This window comes from Ahaetulla prasina, chromosome 3 (genome assembly GCF_028640845.1).
Source record: "Ahaetulla prasina isolate Xishuangbanna chromosome 3, ASM2864084v1, whole genome shotgun sequence".
Lineage (NCBI taxonomy): Eukaryota > Metazoa > Chordata > Lepidosauria > Squamata > Colubridae > Ahaetulla > Ahaetulla prasina.
In genome coordinates, this window is record NC_080541.1 from 225604235 (window position 1) to 225621963 (window position 17729).

Consider the following 17729-nt stretch of genomic DNA (forward strand, 5'->3'; position numbering starts at 1 on the left):
CATGGCCTTTGCTTAACGACTGGCTGGGTCATGTGGCTTACTCGTTTTACAAATGTCCCAACTTATGACCAAAAGGGGTAGGCTTTATTAAGGTCATATGCCAAGGATTGCCTGTAGCTGGAATGAACAGCTTTCGAATGGCCAGGACTAGACATAGAAGAATTGGTGGAGTTAGTTTGGTCTAGAACCAGGCTAGAAAGGAACAGATGGTGAGTTCTAATCCCGCTTTAGGCATGAAAGCCAGCTGGATGACTTTGGACCAATCACCAGGAGACGGTGAGTTCTAGTCCCTCCTTAGGCATGAAAGCCGGCTGGGTGACTTTGGGCCAATCACCAGGAGACAGTGAGTTCTAGTCGCCTTCGCAAGGAAAGTCGGCTGGGTGACTTTGGGCCAATCACCAGGAGACATTGAATTCTAGTCCCGCCTTCACAATGAAAGCCGGTTGGGTGACTTTGGACCAATCACCAGGAGACGGTGAGTTCTAGTTCCGCCTTAGACATGAAAGCTGACTGGGTGACTTTGGCCAATCACCAGGAGACAGAATGTTTTAAAGTTTTCGGCCAATTGTGTAATAAGTTTTTTAATTTCGTTTTAATTGTATATTGTATTATTTGCTTTTACTTTGGCTGTACACCGCCCTGAGTCCTTCGGGAGAAGGGCGGTATAGAAATCTAATAAATAATAATAATAATAATAATAATAAAAAAGTTCTAGTCCCGCCTTAGACATGAAAGCCGGCTGGGTGACTTTGGGCCAATCACCAGGAGACGGTGAGTTCTAGTCCCGCCTTAGACATGAAAGCCGGCTGGGTGACTTTGGCCAATCACCAGGAGACAGTGAGTTCTAGTCCCGCCTTAGACATGAAAGCCAGTTAGGTGACTTTGGGCCAATCACCAGGAGACAGTGAGTTCTAGTCCCGTCTTCACAATGAAAGCCGGTTGGGTGACTGTGGGCCACTCATTTCTCTCAGCCCAACCTACCGCACAGGATCGTTGTGGGGGAAAAGGAAGAGAAAGGCGTGCGTTGGATACTTTTTGCTGCCTTATTTGTAAAAAACAATAAAGGCAGGATGTAAACAAATAAATAAAAGAACCGGAAGAGGCATGGCCCCTGTGAAAAGGGTGGGCATTTTGCGTTCTGCCAGCCTGAAAAGCCATGAAACCCAAGGACTGCTTTGTGCAAGGATATTGTTGCGCCTCCTGCTGGTCAAACAGATTAATGCTAGTACAAAAAAATTAATAATAAAGAGTTTTTCTCATTTTATTTTTCTCCGTTCACCATAGTAGTGCTCCTGTCTGCTAAGAGGGGGAGAAAAAAGACCATAAGTCCCCAAGGAACCATAGAGATGTCCTGGAGGAACCAAGTACCAAAGAGATGGGCAGGACATAACACAGGACTGGGCCTGTGGATCTTCAACTCCCAGCATTCCGCTGGTTCATGAATTCTGGGAGTTGAAGTCCACAGGTCGTACAGCTGTCGCCACAGAAAACCTTCCTTAATCAGATCAGTCCTGAATCTGCTGTGGATATTTGGGGGGGAGGTTTTCTCTGAAGCTACCAGTTCAAATCCAGCCCACTTGTCCAACGGGAGAGAACGACGCTCCTCTGCAGCCCATCCTGAAATTGAAATATCCTTTTTTTTTTTCAACACGGGGGGAAAACCTAGAACTCGGTCATTTTTTTGTGCGTGTCGGCTTTCTTCTGCTCCTGTTGAAGACTCGCCTCCAAAGCCCGCAGCTCGCCCAGTTTCTGGTGGGCTCCCGCGAGCTTCTCTTCCAGCTTCGCGGTGGCGACGGTGTGCCTACAAATCGTCAAGAGAGAGAGAGGGAGAGAGAGAGAGAGATCAGGAGCGGGACAGGTAGCCCTCGAGTTACGACCGGCCGCTTTGCAATTGTTCCAACGTAGGACTGACCGAAGAAAAGAGGACTTACAACTTGGCTTCAAAGTTCTGACCGAACTTCGGCTGCCTGGCAATACAGCTGCATTTATGGGGTTTTGCAGCATCCTATGGTCACCTGGTCACGTTTTACGATGGTTATGCCCCAAAACTGGAACTTAATTTACAGGTTCGGGCAAAATGGCACGGATTCCCTTAATGACCGCTTTATTCGCTTAACAATGCGTTGGGGAAGGCGAAGAACAAATTCAGAGGGGTACGAATCTTCTCTGAGGAGCAACCTCAACTAGGGGAAAGTCAAGAACAGGCAAGCCCCCCTCGCTCCCCGCAAAAAAGGGGAGCTGCCTTTTTTCTGACTCTTTCTGCCATCAGTGTGTGGTCAGACCCACAGCTGTGTAGCCATGAGCTGGCAAGCCTGAATTGGTGGCCCTGAATTGATACCCACAAAGGAGCAAATGCTGGTTATGGTCCCCACAAAATTGGGAAAATCCCCCATGTTCTTTTGCCCTTCCCTTCCTCTTTCCTTTCCTTTCCTTTGTTGTTGTTGTTAGTTGCGAAGTCGTGTCCGACCCATCCCGACCCCTTGGACAACATTCCTCCAGGCTTTCCTGTCCTCTACCATCCTCTGGAGTCCATTTAAACTCATGCCTACAGCTTCAGTGACTCCATCCAGCCACCTCGTTCTCTGTCGTCCCCTTCTTCTTTTGCCCTCCATCTTTCCCAGCATTAGGCTCTTCTCCAGTGAGTCCTTCCTTCTCATTAGGTAGCCAAAGTATTTCAGTTTTCCTTCAGGATCTGGCCATCTAAAGAGCAGTCAGGGTTGATTTCCTCTAGGACTGACTTGTTTGTTTGCCTTGCAGTCCAAGGGACTCGCAGGAGTCTTCTCCAGCACCAGAGTTCAAAGGCCTCGATTCTTTGGCGTTCAGCCTTTCTTATGGTCCAGCCTTCACAGCCATATATTGCAACTGGGAAAACCATAGCTTTGACTATACGCACTTTTGTTGCAGGGTGATGTCTCTGCTTTTTAGTACGCTGTCTAGATTTGCCATAGCTTTCTTCCCCAGGAGCAAGCGTCTTTTAATTTCTTGGCTGCAATCCCCATCATTTCTTTCCTTCCTCCCTCCCAACCCTCCTTTCTTCCTGTATTCCTTCCCTTTCCTTCCACCCTCCCGCCCAATCCTTTCTTCCTCTCTTCCTTCCCTCCTCTTATTATCCTCTCTTCCTTCATCAAACTTCTTCCTCCCTCCCTTCATTTCACACAACCTATTGACAGTGGTGGGATCCAGCCGGTTCGGATGAACCGGTAGTTAAATTGCTGGCTGGCCCCTCCCCTTCCAGCCCCTCCCCATCCTCCCTATTTTGGCTTCCAGATAAGTGCAGGGAGGCCTCATAGGCCTGAAATGGGGCACGGGGGTGGCGCGTCCTCCCCCGGCAACCTGTTTTTCCTCTCAGGGGTTTGCAGGAGGCTGAGTGCTGCCTGTCACACACCCCTTGGCCACGCCTACCATGGCCACACCCATCCAGCCGGTCAATAGGGCAGAGAACCGGTTGTTAAATTATTTGAATCCCACCACTGCCTACTGTCCAAATTCAGCTTGCACAATATACCAAATCACGAACGAATCCAATAGAGCTGGAGCTCCACAACTGGCTGACTGACATAAAACCTTCATCTGAGTGAGCCACAACCAGAGCCTGCAGGTTGGGGAAACCCAACCTCTGGACCTTGGGGTTGTGGTCCGCCAGCAGCCTACGGAGCTGGCAGCGGAGTCGGATAGTGAGGAGGCTGGGGAGGACAATGGGTCAGTGCTGGAGTCAGGGGAAGGCCCGGAAGAGGGCTCTGCGTCGGCGGCACAGCTGGGGCCAGGGCCATCTGGGAGCGATGTGCGGACTCCGGAGCCTTCAGAGGCGGACAGCAGAGAGGTAGAGGAACAGGAGGAGCCTAGTGCACACATGTGCAGAGCTGTCAGAAGGCAAGAGCAGCTCAAGCAAAAAGGACGACTCGGGAGTAAGGCCAGGAGATGATTGGCCCCTCCCATAAGGCTTAAAAGACCAGCAATGAGCCATTGGGTTCTTTGTAGAAAAGCAACATTGATTCCATTGCTTCTTGTCAGAGTCTGTTGTGACCCAGGTTCTCGGACTCGGACTCCTGGAGGAGGAGGATTCAGAAAGTGAGGAAGAGGAACTGGCAAGACCTGCTTCCCCTGGGCCTTCTCCCTCCCTGGCACCCACCCAGGAGGAGAAGGAGGGTCTGGCAAGGCCTGATTCCCCAGGGCCTTCTTCTGATTTGGCAACGCCCCAAGAACAAACTTGGCTTGATGCAAGACTGCGCAGACGTGACCGGCGCGCGCAGCAGAGGAGGCGTTGGGACAAAGTCAAAGAATGATGAGGCATGGAGTGACACCCACAGGGGCTATAAAGCAGGAGGTGGAACTTCCTGGCTTTTTGTCTTGGACAAAGCAATGAATTTGCACGGGCAAACTGTGTCATGGATAGAAGAATCTGTTTGTGAGTGAATCGTGCTTTATCTATAATTTTCTGGTTATCTCCAGGGATTTTGGCAGGTGTGTGGGGAGACATCTCTGTGCCAGAAGGAATTCAGCCAAATGTAAATAAATTGGGAAAAGGCCTTTGACTGACTTTTTGTGGGGAGTGGTGGGAGGGGGAAACAGAAAAGAGTCACTTGAACTTTAGGGTTTTTTTTTGACAAGAAAAGCCTTTGGCAGATTGCCAAAGACAACAAAGGTTGGTGATAAGGCCAAAGGACTGTTTATAAAGAATTTGTTTTGGATTTAATTTGGACTAAGAATTCATTCATTCTCAGCTGTTCTAATAAAATAAGTTTGTTCAGGACTGAATTGTGTCTGGTAATCAGTACTTGGGCCTCAGTCACAACACTTGGTCTGACCTGGCTATAAAGGCCTTTTTCTTAAAGGCAAGGACATCCATGGCAACTACCGCCAGCTGTCCTACCGAGAGCAGGTCCCTGCACGCTTGCCTAACCTACGCGGGAAGACCTGAGAGATGGGTATTAATTTCTACCACCCCGCCAGGATCAGCGGAGAAGATCATCCGAACAATCCCTCTCCCGCCGACCAGGCGCTCTCCTTACCGCCCGACGTTGCGTGCCAAGGCCTCGCGGATCCCTCGGATGTCCCTCTGAGTCTGCTCGATTTTTTCCACGGTCTGGAAGAGGCGGACGTTCAGGGCCTTCTTGGTGGTCTTGCTGGCATGGTAGATCTCTTTGCTGCTCCTCTCCAGTGGGGGGAGCGCCCCTCCCGGCTGCCCCCCAGAATCCTGGCTCTGCAGCTTCTCGTTCAGAAAATCAAACACGTTTCGGCGTTTCGGCGTCGGCTGCCGGACGCGGGCCGCGTTCTTGCCTTTCGCCCTCCGTTTCCTGGGCTTGGATGGATCCAGCTTCCCCTCCCTCTTCTTCTGCAAGATCTCCGCGCACTGGTCCAGTGATTTCCCCTTGGGGAGCACGACGGCTAATATTGGCTCGATCCGACCCTCTGAATTTTTGCCCAGGCCTGCAAGGGAAAGAGGCAGACAGGTGTGCATTGTGTACAAGAAGACTCCCAGTTGGGGCATCCATTGGAGGACAGCAGGGCCTCCTTGGGGGTGAACACCTCATTCCCTCCCCCCACTGGACCCACACTTACCTTTACCGAGCTCGTAACCCATCTGGGCCATAAGTTTAGAGCCTATGCCACGGGTATGGGCTTCCCAGCTGCCGAAGGACGAAAGACCGGTAGATGTCCCTTCCCCGTTCTCCGGAATGCTGCCGTCAATGACTGGAGACAGGAGGGAGAGAGATTAGAGGAAGAAAGCAGAATTCTGGGAGTTGAAGTCCACCCATCTGAAAGCAAAGCTGGCTGGGGAATTCTGGGAGCTGAAGTCCATCTATCTTAAAGCAAAGCTGGCTGGGGAATTCTGGGAGCTGAAGTCCATCCATCTTAAAGCAAAGCTAGCTGGGGAATTCTGGGAGCTGAAGTCCATCCATCTTAAAGCAAAGCTAGCTGGGGAATTCTGGGAGTTGAAGTCCACCCAAATGAAAGCAAAGCTGGCTGGGGAATTCTGGGAGCTGAAGTCCATCCATCTTAAAGCAAAGCTGGCTGGGGAATTCTGGGAGTTGAAGTCCACCCATCTGAAAGCAAAGCTGGCTGGGGAATTCTGGGAGCTGAAGTCCATCCATCTTAAAGCAAAGCTAGCTGGGGAATTCTGGGAGTTGAAGTCCATCCATCTTAAAGCAAAGCTGGCTGGGGAATTCTGGGAGTTGAAGTCCAGCCATCTTAAAGGTTGCGAAAAACAATTGGATCTGACCACAGTTGACACCAGAATTTCTATTGTTAAGTGAGTCATGCCCAATTGTATGACCTTTTTTGGTCACGGTTGTTAAGCAGTTTTCAAGTGAAATGTGGTCATTAAGCTTCCGCAGTGCGACTATCATAAACACATGCGTTGCCAGGCGGCCCAATTCTGATCACATGACCATGGCGATTCCATGACGGGTGTGTGAAAAACAGTCATAACTCAACTTTTTCCAGTGTCGGCGTAACTTCAAAAAGGTCACTAAACGAATGACTGTAAAATTGAGGGCTACCTGTATTTATTTATACAAGTTACACTTATTCATGTAATAAACTCAATTATTAATGTATCTTAAATAGAAAACTATCGTTAGCTAGATTTTACTCCAAAAGCATTTTATTAAAATAAATTTGATAAAAATCAAAAAAAAATCTGATTTAAATAAAAAAAATCCCTTTTTTAAAATTGTTTTTTTAAAAAAATCAAAACCCTGGGTTTTATCCGCCCTGCTGTAAACTGCTTAGAGAAGGCTGTAAAGCACTGTGAAGCAGGATATAAGTCTCAATGCTATTGCTATTGTGTTCGTTCCCTCTCTCTCTCTCTCTCCCTCCCTCCCTCCCTCCCTCCCTCTAATCTATCTACAGTATATTTTCTGACTCTTTCCCCACTTCAGACCCACGAGTTGGCTTTCAGCCAGTGGATTCACAACTCTTGTCAATCCTGGCAGAGAAATCACAGCTGCCTGCCAAAGTTCAAACAAATGACTCACGTGGCAAGACTTTCAGCTCTTTTTGAAACGGATCAGCTAAACTTTGCTTCCCGTGGAGTGAGAGCAGTCCCAAAGCTCCTTATATATCCTGTGGGGTGGGGCTCCTGCCCCACCCTTCCTTTTGATGATGCCGCCTCTCTAATCTTCTGAAGCGCGGGTCAAGCCAAGCTTGATTATTATTATTATCAGCTGGGTCTGAAGGCGTAGCCTGGGGAAGGGAGGAATCAGGGGATGAAGGTTTCATTAAGTCCTCCGACTGGTCTGGTTCTGGCTCCTGGAGCCGAGCCACAGGAATCGGTGCTCCCGAGGTCAGCCATACCGGTTCTTCCCCCTCACTCTCTGAGTCACTTTCGGACATGGGGCCAGGTTCAGGGGCTGGAGTCACAACAATTTATCTATTTAAATGCAGTATTGCAGGCTAACCCTGCCCACTGCCAGGAGTTCGATCCTGACCGGCTCAAGGTGGACTCAGCTCTCCAGCCTTTCTGAGGTGGGTAAAATGAGGACCCAGATTGTTGGGGGCAAGAGACTGGCTCTGTAAACTGCTTAGAGAGGGCTGTAAAAGCACTGTAAAGCAGCATACAAATCTAAGTGCTATTGCTATTAGTATCGATCTAATAGGTAAAACCCAAAATCAAAGTTTCTGTCTTTTCCACTTCAAGCACGACGTTTAGAAGTGGCCTCCGTGTGGAAACGAAAGTAGTCCGTAGTAGTAATGCTATTCTAACTCTGAAGCCTAAAGTCAAGGACGGTCTGTACCAGGGGTCTCCAACCTTGGCAACTTTAAGCCTGGAGGACTTCAACTCCCAGAATTCTCCCAGAATCCCAGAATTCTGTGAGTTGAAGTCCTCCAGGCTTAAAGTTGCCAAGGTTGGAGACCCCTGGTCTGTACAAACAATTTGTTGTGCCTCGCCCGCCCTCCTCAGCCGGGCCCCTCCCATCTCCTGCTATCTGAGCCAGAGACTGATAGTGAAGAAGAATGGCCTGGCATGCCTCCAGCCCCCAGCCCTGGCACCATGCCCGGACAGACTGAGCAAACAAACCTCCCTACAGCGTGTGAGCACGAAGCCAGCCACGTGCTAGAATTGCCGGCAGCTGAGCAAGAGGATGAAAAGATACAGTGGACAGATCCCCACTTCCGGAGAATGGAGAGGCGACGTCAGCAAAAGGAAGAGAGGGGCAGGCCTGGATAAGTGCTGAGTCATGGAGCCACACCCCACAGCCTATATAAAGGATCTGCTTTTTGGCATTCCTTGAGTCAAGCAAAGTCTCATCTGGTTGCTGAAGTCAAACCTTGGATTCCTGTCTGCCCTGAGAAATCTGAAAGGACTTTGGCAAAGCTGCAGAGGCTTCGTGGCCACGCTTGATACAGCTTCCCAGACCCGGCCGTCAGAGGAGGAGTGGGACATGACACAATTCATCCACCAGTCCATCTTGTTAGCGCGGTTCTTTCATTTGGCAATTTTAGGATTTCGGCCACTTTCTCATTTCCCGTCTTAAAATGGGAAAGGTACAAGTAGTACAAGATTCACAAGCATTTGCTTAGTGACCCTTCAAAGCTACAACAGCACTGGAAAAAAGTGACTTATGTCCATTTCTCGTGCTTACGGCCCTTGCAGCATCCCCAGGGTCACCTGACCAAATATTCAGACGCTTGGCAAGTGGCTCGTACTTATGACGGTTGCAGTGTCTTGGGCTCACATGATCCCCTTTTGTGACCTCCAGACAAGCGAAGTCCACGGGGAAGGCAGATTTATTTAACAACCGTGTTGCTAACTTAACGACAACTGCTGGAGCAGCGGGCTGGACTAGAAGACCTCCAAGGTCCCTTCCAGCTCTATTTCTGATTCCCATAACAACTGGGGGCAAAACTCGCTGAACAAATGTCTTGCTTAGCGATAGAAATTTTGGACTCCATCGTGGCCGTAAATTGAGGAACAGCTGCACGGTGGCCAAAGGGGGATTTGGAGGACGCCAGCAGCCGATAAGGAGTAAAATAAATGCAGTAACTACAGGGTAGCGGGGAAAGTCAGAAAAGCAGAGATGGAGCCCCATAATCTTTTACCTTTAGCGTACGCAGAGCTATCCAGTTCATCGCCTTCGGATTCAGAAGAGGAGGAAGAGGTCTCTTCGCTACGGAGCGGAGGAATTATGCCATCCCCTTCCACCACCGCTTCCTTCAGGAGCAGCGAGTCAAACTTCACTGTGTAGTAACCGCTGTCAATGTCTGAGAAAGGAGATTATTCGCATTACTTACATTCCGTCTTAATTATTTCTATCAATAACCCAGGTGGCATATATACAGGTGGTCCTCAAATTAGAACAAAACAGAAGAGATGGCATGGCACAGCATAGCACAGCATAGCATAGCATAGAATGATAGGGTAGGGTAGGGTGGGATGGAATGGAAGGATAGGATAGGATAGGATAGGATAGGATAGGATAGGATAGGATAGGATAGGATAGGATAGAACAGAATGTAGAATAGAGCAACAGCTATGGGAAAGGAATTATAAATTAACAATCTCCACAGCATATAAGGAGGACCAATAAAAAATGTTTATATGCCACCTGAAAAACTGGCCAAAATGTTTAGAGATAAACCTTTCTCTCTACTCATAATCCCAAAATCGTCAACCAAAAACTGTCCACTATTGACCTCACCCCATTCCTAAGAGGACAATAAGGGGTGTGCATAAGAGCACAAATGTGCCTCCCGTTCCTGTCCTATTGCTCCCTTTCGTTATATCAAATTAACATGGTTGTTGCATACTTTTGCTTATACATTTTTTTTCTTTTATAATTTGTTGATTTTCTTATGTTGATGTTTGTGTATACTGTTGTGACAAAATGAAATTAAAAAAAATATATCAGCCAAACGATGGAAATGCCATCAGACACCAGGCTCGTATTATCATATGTGGTGGACATGCTCAGAAGCGAGAAACTACTGGATTAAAATTAAGACATGGTTAGAAGAAATGCTATAACAACAGATAGATTTGAAATCTGAGCTGTTCCTATTGGGTATCCTACCAGAGAAAATTAGGAAAGGAAACACATATTTGATGATACATGTAATGACTGCAGTGAGGAGAGTATTTGCACAAAGATGGAAAGCAGAGAAAATCCCTTCAGAGGGGGAAGTAATTAAGAAAATATTGGATTGGGCAGAAATGAATAGATTGACCTTGATAATTAAAGAAAGAGAGGAATAGGAATATTTTAAGATATGGGGACATTTTTACCATTGGTTAGAGCAGGGGTCTCCAACCTTGGTCCCTTTAAGACTTGTGGACTTCAACTCCCAGAGTTCCTCAGCCAGCTTTGTTGTTCTGACCCAGCCTTAGCAGAAGCAAGAAACAGTCTCCTTGTCATGAAAACCCCCTCTTTATTTATCTCCTGGGAATTAATGCCATTCACCCACTGAAAAATCCAGGCAAGAGTCCTTCGAGGAGCTAACTGCAGTAACAGACCTTATCAGTTCCTTGAGATAATTTCAAGGCCTTGAGCTCCCAGCCGAAAGGCTGCAAATTAACTTCTTTGTGGCATGAAACACAATGAGCAAAATCTTCAGAAATACAAACTGTTGTCTCCCACTTTCCTTCTATTTATTCCCCAGCCAGGGAGGGGCCATTCAGCGTCCACGTGGGCTTTGCTTCCCGAGTCGATTCCTTGTCCTCCGTTGTTCTCCTCTCCTAACTGTTCTGCGCATACATGCATCTGGAACAGGCCCCAGCTGTTCTTCCTCCTCACTCCTCTCAGCCTCCAAAGGCAGCTGCCTCTCCGGCGGCTGGGAAATGTCAGAGGGCCCTGGCTGTATCTCTGCGTCTGACGCAGAGCATCCATCAGAGCCTTCCCCAGACTCCAGAGCTGGCCCAGGTTCCTCCCCAACCTCCTCATCGTCCGAGTCTCCCACCAGCTCCACTGGCAGCTGGCAGGCCACGACGTAAGACACTTCATACAATGAACCCATGACATGAAATCATGTCAAATGATCTAAGTGCCAAAGCCCACTGCAACTACATAGCAAAAAAGGCTCTAAGAGTTGTAAACCTAATCTTGTGTAGCTTCTTTTCCAAAAACACCACACTACCAACCAGAGCATATAAAACATTTGCTAGACCAATTCTAGAATACAGCTCGCCTGTTTGGAACCCTCACCACATCTCTGACATCAATACAATTGAACGTGTCCAGAAATATTTTACAAGAAGAGTTCTCCATTCCTCTGAAAACAACAAAATACCTTATCCCACCAGACTTGAAATCCTAGGCTTAGAAAACTTGGAACTCCGTCGCCTTCGACAAGACCTAAGCTTAACTCACAGAATCATCTATTGTAATGTCCTTCCTGTTAAAGACTACTTCAGCTTTAATTGCAATAATACTAGAGCAACTAATAGATTTAAACTTAATGTCAACCGCTTTAATCTAGATTGCAGAAAATATGACTTCTGTAACAGAATCATCAGTGCTTGGAACACTTTACCTGACTCTGTGGTCTCTTCCCATAATCCTAAAAGCTTTAACCAAAAACTTTCTACTATTGACCTCACCCCATTCCTAAGAGGACCATAAGGGGCGTGCATAAGCGCACAAACGTGCCTACCGTTCCTGTCCTATTGTTTTTTTTCTTTTCTTCTTCCTATATATATATGCTTATACCTCCTTATATTTACTCATATACCGTATATACTCGAGTATAAGCCGAGTTTTTCAGCACGTTTTTTGTGCTGAAAAACGTCCCCTCGGCTTATACTCGAGTATATACGGCTTATACTCGAGTTTTTTTTTTTCTTCTTTTTTTCACATTATACCGGATGGCGCAAACTTGGCGGGCTTTTGCATTAGCGCGGGGAAGCCCTGCCGGTGCAGTGAGAAGGCGGGGTGGGGGAGCCGCCAGCCTTCTCGGCTGAGGGAGGGAGGGTTTCCCCGACCGGTAGCTGCCTCATTTCCCACCCTCGGCTTATACTCGAGTCCCCAGTTTACCCCAGTTTTTTGGGGTAAAATTGGGGACCTCGGCTTATACTCAGATCGGCTTATATTCGAGTATATACGGTATGTGTTTATATACTATATAATCTTTTGTATGATACCTACATATATTGTTGTGACAAATAAATAAAAATAAATAAATAAATAAATAAATAAAAACCCATGGGGCGTGCCGAAAATCGACCTCACCTGTGATCTTAGCAGCGTACCAGATCCCATCCTGATGCCTCGCCAGACAGGCTGACCCCACAGCTAGACAACTGAGGTCAGGCTCTTCGAAGGGGCGCAGTTCCTCGATGGGTACCACCTGCCCGTGGGAAAACCTGCCATGAAGACCACGAGGGGAAGAGTCCATTGTAAGTGCCTTGGTTTCAAAACGGCGTAGCTTTATACAGGAAGTCCTCAGACCTACGACCAGACTCTGTAGCAACCGTGGCAGGTTACGACGGACCTCCCTGGCGGCACACCTGACCCAGATTTGAAGAACTGATGGATGTCCACTCCCCGCTTCCTCGGGCAATTGGGCTGCACTTACGGCCATTGGCAGCGTCCCGCACCATAATCAAAATTCGGACCCTTGGCAATTGACTCGTAATAATGACGGTCGTAGCGTCCCAAGTCATATGACCACTTTTTACGACCTTCTGACAAGCAAAATCAATGGGGGAAGCCAGACTCACTTAACAACCGGGTGACTAACTTAACAACTGCAGTGATTTCACTTAACAGTTGTGGCAAGAAAGGACGTAAAATGGAGCAGAATTCACCTAGCAACCCTTTTTTGCTTGGCAAAAGAAATTTGGGGCTCCACTGTGGTCATAAGTCTTTTATGTACACTGAGAGCATCTGCAACAAGACAAATTCCTTGTGTGTCCAATCACACTTGGCCAATAAAAAATTCTATTCTATTCTATTCTATTCTGTTCTGTTCTATTCTATTCTATTCTATTCCACATTTTCTATTCTATTCTATTCTATTCTATTCTACTCTATTCCATATTTTCTATTCTATTCTACTTTATTCTAATCTAATCTATTCCGTATATTCTATTCTATTCTATTCTGCTCTATTCCATATTTTCTATTCTACTCTATTCCATATTTTCTATTCTATTCTACTCTATTCCATATTTTCTATTCTACTCTACTCCATATTTTCTTTTCTTTTCTATTCTATTCTATTCTTCTATTCTATTCTATTCTATTCTATTCCACATTTTCTATTCTATTCTATTCTGCTCTATTCCATATTTTCTATTCTACTCTATTCCATATTTTCTATTCTATTCTACTCTATTCCATATTTTCTATTCTACTCTACTCCATATTTTCTTTTCTATTCTATTCTATTCTATTCCATATTTTCTATTCTACTCTATTCCATATTTTCTATTCTATTCTACTCTATTCCATATTTTCTATTCTATTCTATTCTATTCTATTCTATTCTATTCTATTCTATTCTATTCTATTCTATTCTATTCTATTCTATTCTATTCTATTCTATTCTATTCTATTCTATTCATCAAGGACTACCTATACAGAGATTCCCCAAGCAGGAAAAGAGCAATCTTACCAGGTAGATTCTGCCCACAGGACATCCTGCATAATGAAAGAAGTAATTTTTGGACCTATCAGGGTATTCCCCCTCCCGCCCCCTCACCAGTCGATCTACTTACCGACAATTTTCCTTAAATCGACATTTGTCATCCAGGAAAAAGGGACATGGCTTCAAAGACTTGTGAGTTGGGTAGAGGTAGAGCACCCTAACTCCGGGCCCTCCATCTTCCAAACAATCACTACCTACAATCATAGCATTGTGATACTCCAGGGTTCCCCAGGAACTGTAGTAAGGAGCTTTCACTTTCATCCCACTGGCTATTTCTTCTTCTTCTTCTTCCTCGTCCTCTTCCTCTTCATCACCCATCCCATCTCTGTCCTCCTGAGTCCTTAACGGACCATCCTCTCCCTCTATTTGTTCAATGGCTTCTTTAAAAGCAGCATATTCGTCATCGGCGTTCGGGAGGCCGGCTTCTCCACCGCTCGGTTGAGGATGGGTAGATGAAGGGGTGGAAAGCGCCTCGGGGCCCAAAATTGAACAAAGTTTGCTTTTTTTCACAGACAGGAGGCTGGCTTCGGTCAGTTCTATCAGCTGCCTTAAATCAGCCTGCAGCTGGATGAGATCGGCCTGTTGCGTGGGGTCCAGCCCAGCTCCCAAAGCCAGGTCCACCTGCTGCAACTGAGCACTGTAAGTCTGAATCGCTGTTTCCAAGCTTCCCTCGTCCATGGTGGCCGCTCTCCTTTTCTTTTGAGAATTCAGCACATTTAACCGGCAACAGAGAAATACGATATTCCTCCAACAATAAGGACCGCGCACTTCAGTTCATGGTTGCGTCTGTTTTTTTTACTCATCTCACTGCAAGAAACGCAGATAGTTTGTCAGTAGGTTTATATTACTTTTCAGGAAAAGCCTTCACAATTCAATACAATATGGCACCTGAGTAGGTTACCAAGCAATATTACAGGTAGTCCTCAACTTACGATCACAGTTAAGCTCAACATTTCTGCTGCAGAGCAAGGCAGTTGCTAAATGAGGTGCCCTCATTTTTACCTCTTTTGCCACATTTACTAAACGAATCCTGTGGTTGTTCAAGCAACTCTGGCTTCCCCCATTGATTTTGCTCGTCAGAAGCCAGATGGGAAGGTTACAAAGGGGGTGGGTGGGGGTGGGTCATGTGACCCAGGACAGTGCAACTGTCATAAGTACACGCCAGTTGCCAAGCGCCCACGTGACCACGGGGATGCTGCAACGGTCATAAGTGTGAAAACTGTTCACAAGTCATCTTTTTCAGTGCTGCTGTAACTCAGAACGGCCACTAAACGAATGATTGTAAACCGAGGACTATCTGTATTGGAAAATCATGCAGACAGCATCTAAAAAAGCACCAAGTTATTTATTCTATCTTCTAGAGTGGCACAGAATTTGCAGTAAAATGTGCCCCCGTCTTATGACTCCGGAAACGAGTGCCTTTGCAGGAAAAACAGATCAAAATTTCAAAGGAAAACCAAGTCACTGGAATGAAAAAAAAATCATTTTTGTCAGGAAACCAAGTTAGAAAATCCACGTACTGTAGATAAAAACTGCAAACAAGTTATAGTTTCCCTCACCCCCACCCCCTTCTGCTGCCACCGGTGTGCCTTTTACGAAACAAGCCAATGAAATAATTCCTGATATGAAGGGATTAAAATTTTCTGCGGTTGATATTTCTTATTCAATTAATTTCTCCAGTTTGATATTTAACGGCACAGGAGCAGAAAAGACTCCAGCTAGTCTCTGGGCAGGCAGAGATTAAAAAAAATGATTTTTTTTCCTTCCTTTTATTCTTCTGGGCTGGCAGCTTTTTGCCTTGGCAGGCAGGCAGAAATTCAACAGGAAAAGCCCCAGCCCAAAAAAAAAAAAAAAGGATTTGCGAGCGGATAGGAAGAGGCCTCGTTCCAAGCTAAACTTTTCTTCCGCTTGCAGTTAACTCAGACGTAAAAAAAGCCCACCCAAGACAATGGACGCATCTCCCATCATCCACAGCCTTATGGGTCCACTAGGAGGGAGGGCGATTAGCGTTGTAAGTCCTGGGCTTCTGGGCGGGGTCCGACTGGAGACCGGCGAAAGCTCTCGCGCACGCCACCCAAGCGAGGGGAAAGCGATTCACGAGGACGACCTCCCCGCCCCAACGACGGACGGCTTTTTCCCCTCAGTATCTAACGACCGCCATGATGGCTCTCAGGATCCGCCTTCGCTTCCGGTCTCATTACAGAGGCTTTCAAGCCGACCGGAAGCGGCTTCTCCACCCTCCTTCTTTCCTTCCTTGTCTATGGTTCGCGCCAGAGGGAACCCGACCGGAAATAGTTCCTTCTCCTTCTTGTTTTCCCTCTCTCTCTCTCTCTGTGGTTGGTGGCCGGCGAAGCCGACCGGAAGTGGCTCCGCCTCCCTCTCCTTTCCTTCCTCTCCTTCTATGGTTCGCGCCCGAGGGAACCCGACCGGAAATGGTTCCTTCTCCTTCTTGTGTTCCTTCTCTCTCTCTGTGGTTGGTGGCCGGCGAAGCCGACCGGAAGCGGCTCCGCCTCCCACTCCTTTCCTTCCTTGTCTATGGTTCGTGGCCGGCGATGAGAGAGAGAGAGAGAGGGCGGGACGTGGAGGCGCAGAGACTCCTGGGGCTTGTGGTCTTTTACAAACAGCGAGACGCCGTCGCCGGCGGGGACGGGACTCCATTTCCCAGGATGCCTCGCACGACCGGGGCAGACCGAGGAAGAAGTCCATAAGGAAGGCGAGCAGGAGCCGTTAACCGAATTCGCCCCCCCACCCTTTGTAAAGTGCCCGGTAAGTCTCCTCCGGGGCCGCCCGTCTGCCTCGGGTACGGCGAAGGCCATACGCCAGCGGGGAAGGCGGGACTACAATCCCCATCTCGACAGTGAGGTGGGCTGAAACCAGAAGCGCCTAGGGGCGAAAAGAAATCACTCTGTGCATGCTCAGGGGCCCTCTTGACACTTCCCAGAGGTCGTTGAAAGGCCAATGTATTTGCATGAAAAATAAAGCAAATGGCAGGAAATTCCTTGCTGGGATAATATACCCCCGCTCAACTGTGGTCGTAAGTCGAGGACTACCTGTACAATAGGAACTATATATATATATATATATATATATTTGTTTTCTGAGGTTTTCACGGGTGTTTGTATGTAGGTCTTTGGTTTGGGTTTTCTCCCGTGTAAAATTGGAAGTGTCTTGGCTACATTTCGACGAAGTCTCATGCGTCATCTTCAGGCTGGTGTTTACTGCTTCCTGCTTCTAGGAGGAATGTGTGATCGCAGCTGTTTCTTCCTGTTAACTGCTAGTGGGGGTTTGAACTGATTGGTTGGGAGCTTGGCCGTGTTCTGATTGGGTGGAGGTATGTTCTGATTGGTTGGGGGTTTGGCTGTGCTCTGATTGGATGGTGGGGTTGGCTGTGCTCTGATTGGATGGGGGGGTGTTCTGTTTGGGGGGGGCTTGGTTGTGCTCAGGTTAGTCTGAGTGAGCTGTATTGCTGTTGTTTGGCTTCGCGTCCGTGGTCATGCTACATCTTCATGGTGGGTGTCAGGGAGAAGAAGGAACAGGAAGAAACAGCTGCGATCACACATTGCTCCTAGAAGCACGAAGCAGTAAACACCAGCCTGACCCGAACAACCAAAGACCTACATATATATTGTTCCTATTGTACAGGTAGTCCTCAACTTACGATCATAGTTGAGCAGGGGTGGGTGGGTGGTGTTCTGTTGCTAAGCGAGACATTGATTAAGTAAGTTTTGCCCCATTTTACAACCTTTCTTGCCCCAGTTGTTAAGTGAATCGCTTCAGTTGTTAAGTTAGCCGTGTGGTGGTTAAGTGAATCAAACAATCCCAGGACACGGCAGTTGAAAAAGGGCAGCTGCTGCCACACTGTTGTACTTGCACTCTGGTTGTATATCCACAACACCTCCCTCAAGTTGCATTGCACACTTAGTGGACGTGTCCATGCCGTTTCCTTGAAAATTCAATGTGGAATTTTTCTAGTGTAGAAAAAAGTAGATCTCTTAAGGGCGAGATTACAGGTAGTCCTTGATTTATGACTGCAGTTGGGACCAGAATTTCCGCTGCACAGGGAGGCAGTTGTTAAGTGAGATGCACCCAGTTTTACTATCTTTCTAAGTTAGGAGTTGTTAAATTATAATACCTTTATAATTATA

General features: G+C 47.2%; 2 protein-coding genes across 5 annotated transcripts in view; one reads left to right on the plus strand and one right to left on the minus strand.

The window, feature by feature from the left end:
- Positions 1 to 1221: 1221 nt before the first annotated feature.
- Positions 1222 to 15968, minus strand: ZGPAT (zinc finger CCCH-type and G-patch domain containing). The gene is made up of 7 exons (XM_058177931.1): positions 15525 to 15968; positions 13655 to 14391; positions 12165 to 12298; positions 9043 to 9204; positions 5560 to 5691; positions 5010 to 5427; positions 1222 to 1801 (listed from the first exon to the last, which is right to left on the minus strand). The coding sequence occupies exons 2-7, from the start codon at positions 14260 to 14262 to the stop codon at positions 1663 to 1665; spliced, it is 1593 nt and encodes a 530-aa protein (XP_058033914.1). The 5' UTR covers positions 14263 to 14391; positions 15525 to 15968; the 3' UTR covers positions 1222 to 1662.
- Positions 15969 to 16166: 198 nt separating this feature from the next.
- ARFRP1 (ADP ribosylation factor related protein 1) overlaps positions 16167 to 17729 on the plus strand; it is a 71936-nt gene continuing 70373 nt past the window's right edge. The window contains exon 1 of one of the 4 annotated variants that reach the window (XM_058177936.1): positions 16167 to 16350. The gene's annotated coding sequence lies outside the window, so the exon portion shown is untranslated. The remainder of the gene's footprint in view (positions 16351 to 17729) is intronic. The other 3 variants (XM_058177939.1, XM_058177938.1, XM_058177937.1) reach the window with 3 other exon arrangements.